This window comes from Lactuca virosa, chromosome 5, assembly GCF_052849685.1.
Source record: "Lactuca virosa cultivar CGN04683 chromosome 5, Lactuca_virosa_CGN04683_v6, whole genome shotgun sequence".
NCBI lineage: Eukaryota > Viridiplantae > Streptophyta > Magnoliopsida > Asterales > Asteraceae > Lactuca > Lactuca virosa.
The window spans coordinates 340,353,143-340,365,235 of NC_136430.1; the positions used below are offsets into that span (position 1 = coordinate 340,353,143).

Sequence of the window (12,093 nt, forward strand, 5' to 3'; positions counted from 1 at the left end):
GGTTCCGGACCAAGAAGAGAGGCTCCGAAAATGAATAGTGTATTCCGAAATGGGTTGTTCTTTTGGGTTTTCTCCTCCTGTTTTGGGTTGTTTTCAACAAAGAAAGGGATGGAATGATGTTGGTGTTTATGGGAAAGGTTAGAAATACGATTTTTGTTACCAAGAGAGATTTGGGAGAGATTCGAGAGAGATTGGGATATATAGAGAGATTTGGGAGAGATTTGAGATAGAGAGATTTAGGAGAGATTTGAGATATATTTTGTATTATAATAGTAAGTTGTACATTAGGAAACATAACGTAAGCCTAACATACTAGTACTAGTTGGGTTGACCGGGTTGACTTTCTGGCTTTGTTTGACCAAAATTGACGGTTGTCACATTTCAGTAGCGTTATTGCATAAATCGACATACGCTTGCTCCGCCATTTGAGCACAAGCGACAACAACATCAAACATAAATTGAAATTCTTCACAAGACGAAGACAATGACATTTTCTACTGATTTTGAGAGAAAAAACATTAGAAAGATATAAAAATTTGATTTTGGTAATGGTTTATTTTATATGTAAATTTTTTTATATATATTGAATATTTTGACCACTCAACGGTCACTTTTCTTCCCACCAATCAACGATCACGACATTTGAAGGGAGAGGTGCGTCATTTGGAGGGGGAGGGGTGCTAAACCACATGCCATTCCCTTGGATCTAAGGATCTCTGAGGTAAGATTTTAAACAATAAGGATCAGCAATGTTAAACAAAACTTCATAAATAAAGTAATATTTTTTGCCAACCATATAAACCATTTATATAATTTTGTCTACCAAAATGTAACTACATTTTAACCCTTATATCAGTTATTGCTTGATTTGAACATTAATATACATATTTAAAGGGCAACACGTTTAGGAACAGTTCCGGTTTCCCGGTCACCTATCCTCACATGCGTAGGTTCGTTCTTCTTCAGATCGTATTGCCTTCACTTTTCCACCACCTCTTCGAGGTTCCGTTGCGTCCTCTGGAAGCATCATCAAAAATCCTAAACCTAATCGACCACTAAAAGTCCTCCAATAAGATCCTCCACTCCTAAATTTTCCGTTATGGCTTTTTTGCTTTCGCGATTTTTGAAATCCCTTCGTCAGCTTCCAATCCTCTTACTGAGGATGCGTTCCTCCATTGTGATTTTCCATATATCTATGCTAACAGATGAATAGGAAAAATGTGAGAGAGTTGATGAAAAGAGGGGGAACGGAGATTAAGGGAAAAAGTCATGGAAAGAAGAGAGATACATCGATGATTTCGGTTAAAGAGGAGATAGAAGGGAAGGAGGATCAGAAGGTAATCAGGTTCTTGGTTAAACTATTATTCGTTGATTGTCCTAATTGGGTATGTTGTTTTCCGAAAATTTTGCCCTTTCTTGTAATCGTTTCACCCCTGCCTAATTGCTATCCAGGTCTGCAAGTGCATATGTAATCAAATTTGTGTCCACATATCTTCATCATGCTGCCGGCTTCTTCGTCACTTCTAACTAAGGTATCAGTTCTATTTTTGGTTCTGTTTTTCTGGATAAAAGATGAATTTTACCTCTTTTTGTGATCTGCTCCAATGTTTTGATTTTAGGGTTCATAGCAGGAAGATGGATAATAAATATAAGAGTATAGGTTTTTATTGATAGACTGATTTTTTATTTTTTTATTTTTTTTTTGCGTTTAAGTATTCAGAGAGAAGAGCTCCACTTGGAAATTTGAAGATTACTTCCAAGCATAAGCAAAAACGACCCAAAAGTAAAATGACTTTTCATTAAAAGAATTCATATAAACATGAATTTGTTACCTTAATATACCGAGAAGAATTGTGAATTAATCCAAGTTTTCTATGTTTGTACAAACATTTCCACTTATGCTGTACAATTCTGTCGGACAAAATGGAGATGCTAAAGGTAGTTGATAGTTTCTACATTTCCCAAACTATTTGCTTGCCATTAAAAACATTTACAGGTAGAATCATTTTTTAAATAAATTCATATATATGCATCGATACTTTGAACATAGTTCATGATAATGGGTGGGTTGTTTTCATAAATTGGAGAAGTGGCATCTGTGCAAGACACCAGATGGAATCTTATCTCTAAATCGATTGAAGCTTCACCGACTAGGTTGAACATGAATACAAATAATTAAGAGGCTCATTCTTAGTTTATAACAATTGCACACCATGTGATTGATGTTATGCCTGACTTTTATTATTTTCATGTCATGATCACTGATTTTGGTGTTGTGTAGGAGAAATGATTAGAAGATACTCCCTCCGTCCCAAATTAATTGTCCACTTTTGACTTTTGAAGTCTCTTTTCTTCAACTTTGACCTTAAATATTTTTATTTTTGTAATATATTACTTTATAAAACTTATAACAATGAAAAGACATTTAAAATACAATTCATTCATATACTTTTCATCTAGTATTATCTATAAAAAAACAAATATATTTAAGGTCAAAGTTGAAGAATACAGACTTCAAAAGTCAAATGTGGACAATTAATTTGGGACGAAGGTAGTATATAGGTTAGTGAATGCATTTACCAAAGACTTGAGATTTCTATCAATTGATAAAGATCAAAGGGGCAGTGATTGAATATTTTTCTTAATTAATAGATACCAGGTATTACCTAAAGTTGTGCCTGACCAGATTATTCGCTATCTAAAAGGATTAGTATCATATTTCATCTTAATTTGTTCAAGGTAGTTATATTTTATGTGATTATATCTTACTCGGTCAGTGTCTTTTGTTAATGAGCTAATGAACAAGGGAAAAATTTATATTTGTTTGTATTGAATTGTACGACTTTTTTTATTATATATCTCTTCTTAATGACAAAAATTTAGCTGCATTTGTGGATGAAGAAGATGTTGCAAAGTTTACTGATGCTGTGAAGGAATTTGACGGCATGACATTTAAGAAATAACATTGTATATTCATTTTTTATGGCGTTACACAACTTGTACAAATGTTGTAGATAATTTGATTTATGTACGTGAAGTTGTCAGAGTTCTTGTAAGGAAGCATGGGTTGACTGCTACTTTTATGCCAAGGTATTTTTCTTTTTGATAAAAAATATAAGACCATGTTTGTTGCAAATGACATGACTTGACATGTTATTCTTATTTGTGGTAAATTTAGGTATGCATTAGATGACATTGGGTCTGGTTCACATGTGCATATTAGTTTGTCTGAAAATGGACATAATGTATTTGTTGCATCTGATATGTCCTCAAAACATGGAATGTCTAAAACTGGAGAAAAGTTTATGGATGGTGTTCTACATCATCTTCCTTCTATTCTAGCTTTTACAGCTCCAATCCCAAACGGTTAATAAGTTTTATTTTTTACCATTGTTGATAATATGAAGAGTGTGTAAGAACATTAGGGTTGCTGCAAGAAATACCTACAAACATTCATTGATTTGTTTTTGTTAATTGTTATAGCATTCTACCTTTTTTTTTATTCCCATTACTAAATCGTAAATTGTTTTCAAAAAGCTACCCAACTTTAGCACTGTTATCCAATTAAAATAGAGTGGTATTTCTTGCATTTAACCATAAGCCTCTGATCCCAATTTCAAACTATCAAAAATTTTTTATTGTAGTTATGACCGTATACAACCCAATACATGGACTGGGGCCTACCTCAGTTGGGGTAAAGAAAACCGAGAGGCTCCTCTGAGAACCACATGTCCACTTGACATTCCAGATGACATTGTGAGCAACTTTGAAATAAAAGAATTTGATGGATGTGAAAGTACATATCTTGTCCTTGTTAGTGTTATTGCTTCTGGAATTGATGGTCTTCACACACATCTCTCTCCCTGATCCTATTGGTAAACACTTCACAAATATTCCTATGTTCTCCTTCTCCATGTTATTATAATAATCCCTAAGTTAAATTTATATTCTCTGAATCCAAACAGATGATAATTCGGATATGCTACGTGAAAAACTTCAAAGATTACCAAGTCTCCCTTATGGAATCAATAGAAGCTCTTTCAAAATCATAACAAAAAAGAAAATGATTTGTATACATATTTTTTATTTTTAGCTTGTTAGATGCCTTTTAGTTATAAACTTTTGTCAATTTATTTTCAGCTAAACCAGAGGATAAAGTATCAGTTTTAGTTCAATTCTTACCGACACTCCTTAGCATGGTGAACCTCTTAGAGGCATCTGCAGCTATTTGTTTCTCTTTCTGAATTGTTTCATGTCTTTGTATTCTGTATTCTCAGGTTCATTGCCCTTCCATAGTAGGGAGCATGTTTGAACAAACTTTTACCGAAGAAAAGAAGTAATATAAGAGCGGTCCACCTGAAACATACAAAAACAACTATGTATGTAAAAAATGTCTAATGTAGTAAAACCGCCACCCTTGACCGCCGCGAAGTGCATAACACCCCCTAGTTAAGTTTTAAAAGACTTAAAGTGCAATAAATTCTTAAATAAAACATGTATTTAAGGAATTTGTAATAACAAACTTGTTCAACACGTATAACTAAAAAGAAACTTGTTTGGGTCTTGAGTTCTTTTGGCATCCTTGATTCCTTTCGTATAAAAATATATTTTATTATTATTATATTTTGTTTTGAAACCATTTTCTATTGGTGATTGTTTTTAGTGCATGTTTGAAAAATTAGTTGGTAGTTGGTTACTGAAAACTGGTAGCTGGCAGTTGTTAGAGTATTCATTGCTTGGTTTAATGAGAGATTTCAATGAGGTGACATACTTAGTTGTCATTCGATAGATGAAGCACTTACATTATGGGATGTCACATTAACATTCAATGAATTTGGAGTTAGATGACCGATGAACACTTCAATAAGAAAAAAGAAAGTTCTCTAATTCATAAATAAATATTCAATATATGGTCCATTGAATTTGATAGTGTTCAATACACTATACACTATGAGATGTCATTCGATAGATGAAGCACTTACATTATAGGATGTCACATTAGCATTCAATGGATTTTGAGTTAGATGATCGATGAACACTTCAATAAGAAAAAAAGTTCTCTAATTCCTAAATAAATATTCAATATATGATCCATTAAATTTGATAGAGTTCAATACACTATGAGAAAAATTTGATAGAATTGTATGAAATAGTGAATGATGATGTGACAATTATTAAAATATTTAGAATTCAATGTATTATGAATGTCCTGGATGGATGATGTAACTTTTATTAGTATATGATTACTTGCAAAAGTAGTTGAAGTATTTTGAAATTTATGACATTACATAAAAAGACAACTATTTAAAACAAATAAATATATAAATAATATTTTTTAAAGGTAATCTTGTAAATTTGTTATAATAGGTAGAAACTTTTATTAAATGCTATTTGAAATAACTTTTTGGATCATAAATTTTTTAAAATAAACTCAAAAAGCTTATATTAGCAGATAAAAATTCAATTTTTTTTCGAGTTTTTTCCTTAAAAGCTCTGTACCAAATATATTATTAAACGCTCTAAAATGAAACAACTTTTGTTTCAAAATCTCACAAGCTCTTACCTTATGATTCCATGCATTAAAAAAATGACGTGATTTATTATTACCTTTTATTTAAATCGAACAATTATATATTTTTCATGATGTTTGATACCCACTAATAGGGGTGGACATATTAACCGAAAAACAAACCGAACCATAACCAAATTAACCGATATAACCAAACCATTACTAAAAGATATGGTTCAGTTTCTAATTTTAATTAACCGAATACATATGGTTCGGTTATGGTTTTAATCAAAAACCGAATCATTATAAACCGAACCAATAATATTTTTAATGTAATATAATATTAAGTATATGTATGTAATTATATTGAGAATTGAAAAATTTAAAGGGTAATTAGATGGAGTTAGATAGGATAAGTAATATTCTATCAATACAATTATATATATACACAATCATTCATTTTTTATAATGATAGACTTTGTGTTTTTCAAATTTTATAGAAAAATATTTTTATTTTATGTCATCTTAGACCATCTTGGTTAACCGATATTAACCATTAACCGAATAAAACCATTAACCAAAACCAATATTAACCATCATTCAATTGTTATAGAAATACATTAACCAATTATAATGGTTATAGCTGGATTTTGACAAATAACCAAAGCAAACCGTCCATACACATCCCTACCCACCAACTATGAACCAACTATGATGTAGAATTCATAGTAAAATTCATAGTAAATGTCAGTTTCATATCAACCGTCAAAATTCGAGCGAAATACTAATAAGATTAATCTGTGATATTTAAACCTTAACAAATCTCCCAATAAATTTATAGATGTGAAATTAAATACGAGGAGGACACTTAGTTTATGAACATGTCAAATTTAACCCCTAGATCCTTAGCTACCTTAGCTATGCTTATTTCTTTTCCTATGCCTGTGATTAAAGTCAAAATTTCACCGACTGTACCCAAAAAAAGCCTGTTACTTTCTGCTTTTCGTTCCTCCTAGTCTTGCTAAACCCTACAAAAACACACATACAAACACCTTCACTGTGTGTGTATCCTAGTCTCTATATAATAATACATACACACACAAGCATCAAGAACCAAACATAGACACAAACCCATTAATCCGTTCCTGTTTTAAGCCTCTTGGTATATCGTCAAAATGGGTCTTTTATTTATGATAGTCTTGGTGGGGTTTGTGTTTGGTCTGATCTTCAACCATTTCTTACCTTTGCTGTTCTTGAAAAACAAGAAACTTGGTGCTCTTCCTCGAGGCTCATTTGGATACTTACCTCTTCTTGGTGAAACCCTATCTTTTCTTAACCCTCATCCTTCCACCACCATTGGCTCTTTTCTTCAAGAACATTGTTCTAGGTAAACTCATTTGATATAATCTTTTCAACAATCACATTCTAAACTTGCTATAAAAAGAAAGATTCTTGATTGTACACATAGAATTTCATGTTCATGAAAGTGATACATGAGAACACACACCTTTTATAGCAAGAACATATGTTGAAAACCCCATATTTTGTTTTTTCAGGTATGGGAAAGTGTTCAAATCACATTTATTCTTCTCACCTACCATAGTTTCATGTGACCAAGAACTCAACTACTTCATACTACAAAATGAAGACAAGCTTTTTGAATGTAGCTATCCAAAGCCCATTCATGGTGTTCTTGGGAAGATATCTATGCTTGTGGTTGTCGGTGACACCCACAAGAGGCTTAGAAATGTGGCCCTTTCTCTTGTTTCCACCACCAAATCTAAACCTGATTTTCTCACCCACATTGAAAAAACCACCCTCCAGATTTTGGATTCTTGGAAGGACAAGAAACAAATAATCTTCTGTCAAGAAGCTCGAAAGGTTTGCAGATGGCTTCTAGTTTCTTTAATAATCAACTTCATGTACAATATTTTGTTATTAAATTATATATATTTTTAATCGGTTAGTTAATTAATTAACTTACAGCTTACTTTTTTCACAGTTTACATTCAATGTAATAGTAAAACAAGTGCTAGGGTTAACACCAGAAGAGCCACAGACTGCAAGAATTCTTGAAGATTTTCTCACCTTTATGAGAGGTTTAATATCTTTTCCTCTCTACATCCCGGGAACTCCTTACGCAAATGCAGTTAAGGTACGCACTTCATTGATTTTCTAAATTTTAAGGTTTTTTAAGTTTCATATAAGTTCACATACTTAACTAATTTTTTAATAGCCTAAGATTTGACATCAAAATCAAACTGAATAACTTTTTTTGTTGTAAGTTTGGGTAGTTTTTACATTATTATTTTTAGAAAACATAATTATTATTGTTTGCATCATTATTATCATCATCTTGGTTTTGTAAAAGGAAGAAGAGGCATGTACACATGTGATGATGAACTTTGTGTTGGTGTCAACTTTACAGGCTAGAATCAGAATATCAGCAAGTGTCAAACAAATTATAAAGGAAAGAAGAAGAAATAATAATATTATCTATAATAATAATGATGATAATATTTGTGGGAATATGAATATTAATTCGCAAAAAAGGGGGAGTGATTTCTTGGAGATACTCCTAGGTGTTGATACCTTATCTGAGGATGAAAAAGTTAGCTTTGTTCTTGATGCTCTACTGGGTGGCTATGAAACGACTTCTATTTTGATGGCCATGGTGGTGCATTTTGTCGCCAAATCCCCATCTGCACTTGAGCAATTGAAGGTATATATAATCTTATATATATTCGTTTTCTAAATATTTTGTGTTTGACTTTTGGAAGTCACAGCTACAATTTGTTACATTTCAAATTGATTTGGATTTCTTTTACCAAAACTAAAGACTTATAATCCTTAATTTTATGATTTTAAATGCTATAGTTTTCATCTGAAACTTGAAAAAATCGATGTAAATTTAAAGCTAAAATTATTTATTTCGTTTGACTTTCCCTAAAAGGTCGTTTAGAATTTTTTTTTTTTTTTGTAATATTTATATATATATTTTTTGTGTTGTTATGTGTTAATCTTAGGTAGAGCATCAATGCATAAGGGGCAAGAAGAAGAAGGACGAGTCTTTGAATTGGGAAGACTACAAAATGATGGGATTCACCCAAAATGTATTCGCATTTCTAACTTTCTTTTAATATATTTTTAATTCTATTTTGAGAAAAATAAAGATACCAATGGTTTTATGCATATCTACTATAATAAATAAAGATCCATTTTGTCACATGTCGATCTCTCATGAGTTTTGACACTTGTCATTTTGTGATATTTTTCAAAATAAATAATATTCATGTGTAAATTTTTGGGTTTTTTCAAATTTTACATTTAAAATGCCACATAATACATGTATTTATATATGTAAAGTATTAAATGTAATAAATGTGATAGTAAACTTGCAATTAATACGTTTTCTTCATTTCTTATTTCTTATTTTATTTTAAAAAATACTTATTATTTACCCTTTAATATTTAATATTTTTTTAATCAACCCGTGTATTACACGGGTTTTACACCTAGTATAAGTAGTTAACATCTTAAAGAGAAAAACCATATACGTACATATCCATTAATATACACCCTTGATATTCCATTTATTTATATACATGACACAAATATTGTTCCATGAAGACATAATTAATTAAATAAGTAATTAATACTAATTTTATTGATGATGTCAATAACCTAGTATACACTTTACTTTTGTCAATTAGGTCATCAATGAGGCTCTTAGATATGGCAACATTGTCAAGTTTGTGCATAGAAAGGCTCTCAAAGATATTAAATTCAAAGGTAATTTATTATATATGTTTAATTCTTTATACCCAATTGTTTATGTCTTTTAGACATATTCCATATGATTTAAAAATAAAAAATATTCTTTTATCAATTAAATACAAGATTTATAGGTAGTTAGCTCACAAAAGATGCACCTCATAAAGTCATAAACAAATCAAAATCTTTCTAAAGGTTAAATTACAAATCTCGTCCTATGGGTTTTGCTCAACTTACAATATTAGTCCAAAAGTTTCACTTGCTACAGTTAGAATCTAAAATAGTTTAATTTTTGCATTCATATTTGCAAAAAGAAGTAAGATCGATGATAAACAAAACTTGAAGAAGTGGGTAAGGTTATAGAAAAAAGCTAAAAACTAGGGTAAGTGATGTTTATTATAATAGAATAATTGGATCGAAAAGATATGCAAGTATTGGATTATGGATTTGCATTAATAAAGCTAACTGGAATCGTTTTAAAATAGACGATTACGTACAACAATATAATAAGACTAGCAATTGAAACTTTTGGACTAAACATGTAAGTCAAACCTAATTATAGAGACGAAATTGTAATTTAAAGGTCAAAAAAGGTTCTTTCATAATAATGATTCATGCATGCATGAGCCACTTCATATCTTGTGTATCTTATAATTGTTCTTTTGACAATTTTGTGGGTCGTTTTGATATTAATTAATATTGTTCTTTGTGTGAAATACTGAAAAAAGACATATGTTTTGTATTTTATGGTCAGATTATTTGATACCAGCAGGTTGGAAGGTCCTACCAATTCTAAGTACAGTTCACTTGGACCCATCCATCCATTCAAGTCCCCTGGAATTTCATCCTTGGAGATGGGAGGTAATTCATTAATATATATATATATATATATATATATATATATATATATATATATATATATATATATATATATATATATATATAATGATTTAGAATTTTATTCATTTTGGTTAATGACATTAGTTTATACGTGTAGACACAGAGGCAAGATCAAACGGGGAAGAAATTCACACCGTTTGGTGGAGGATCAAGATGTTGTCCAGGGTCCGAACTAGCTCGGGTAGAGGTTGCATTTTTCCTCCACCACCTTGTACAAAATTTCAGGTGAGTGTTGTTGATTATCTTTTTATTTTTTGTAAATATAAATAAAGTCAATGGTAAATTGATAATTTTAACAATGGTGGTGGTGATGTAGGTGGAGTGTAGAAGATGATGACCAACCCATTGCCTATCCATATGTAGAGTTTCAAAGAGGATTAGTATTAAATCTGGACCATTTTGCCCTTTGAGTCAAGCCCAAAATATATCTTGGAAATTATCCATTTCTTGGGAGAGAGTAATAATTCATCAAGAATACTTTTATATGCTTTAAATTGTATCTCTAGTGTAGCATTTTCTTCTCTTTTTCTTTTTCTTTGAAATTTGTATATTAGTAGTTCATCATAAAATAAAGTGTCCTAGACACAAGTATTGTATTGAAATTTGTTTATTTATATTTGTAAAAATATAAATGTTGCCCCACATTGGAAAACAAAATCTAATTATTAACCTATAAAAAATTAAAAGTAAATTATAGAAACAATTCATATGTTTGTAATGAAAATTAGAATTTCAGTATGATTATTTACCTTATCATATCACTCTTATGGTTTTATTTTTTTACGCATATAGTTCCTAACTAATATCATGTGAAATGATTAGAATGTCATTATGTTAAAACACACACTCACACTCTCTCTCTCTCTCTCTCTCTCTCTCTCTCTCTCTCTCTCTCTCTCTCTCTCTCTCTCTCTCTCTCTCTCTCTCTCTCTCTCTCTCTCTCTCTCTCTCACACACACACAAAAGAATTTTGATTCCACGTTTTTTGAAGGTGTAGATGTTTGTGATAAATGTGAAGCATCTTCTTCGTCTTTATATGCTTTACAATACATTGAATTCGAACCCATGGATTTTGAGAACAATGGTGTTCAATGGCTACCTCCAGAAGACGAAGAAGATGAGAGGGAGCCTTTTTAAGCCATTTCAAACAAGAAAGAGGGAGGTATAAAGCCTTGTGGTTTTAAATGAACATGGAGATTGAGACCTCATGCTTACCAAGCATACACCACAACCATTGAAACCAAGATATATATATATATATATATATATATATATATATATATATATATATATATATATATATATATATATATATATATAGAGAGAGAGAGAGAGAGAGAGAGAGAGAGAGAGAGAGAGAGAGAAAGAAGGGGGAAAGATAAAGTAAGGATTAAATGTGAATGCAAAACCTATCAAAATATTTGTCAAGAAAAAACAAAGGTTCAAAATGGGAGGTGAAAAGCCACCGGAGTGGACGAAAGTAAGCAGAAGGAAGACAATGTCGAGGAAGAATACATATGAAGTAACGATGTATTTTGTAACAAATGTACAGGATGGGGCCAGGAAGAATGATATTTGGAAGATATACGCAAAGTATGGGAACCTCTCAGATGTATATCTGGGAGTAAGAAGAAGGAGGAATGGTCAGAACTTCATGTTTGTAAGATTCAGAGCAGTTCAAGATACAAAAAGCCTTGAAAAACAGTTGAAACAGGATTAGATACAAAGGGAGAGCTTTAGAGACCAATCTGTCCTTGTATGGGATGAAGGAAAAACATATGCAAATGATACAACAAGGAGGCAAGAGAAACCCACCCTCAAACACAACATGAGAGCAGGATTGAGAGATCAGAGAACATTCGTAGAGGTGACAAAAACACAAGGAAAATGTGAAGGGACGGTAACACCCC

The 12,093-nt window shown here is 31.2% G+C and overlaps 1 protein-coding gene across 1 annotated transcript; it reads left to right on the plus strand.

The window, feature by feature from the left end:
* The first annotated feature begins 6,494 nt into the window (after positions 1 to 6,494).
* Positions 6,495 to 10,830, plus strand: LOC145111048 (cytochrome P450 724B1-like). Its single transcript, XM_079047346.1, has 9 exons — positions 6,495 to 6,896; positions 7,066 to 7,390; positions 7,512 to 7,664; positions 7,938 to 8,231; positions 8,536 to 8,622; positions 9,223 to 9,301; positions 10,038 to 10,144; positions 10,281 to 10,408; positions 10,500 to 10,830. Exons 1-9 carry the CDS (start codon positions 6,685 to 6,687, stop codon positions 10,591 to 10,593), a joined length of 1,479 nt encoding a protein of 492 aa, XP_078903472.1. The 5' UTR covers positions 6,495 to 6,684; the 3' UTR covers positions 10,594 to 10,830.
* Positions 10,831 to 12,093: the final 1,263 nt, after the last annotated feature.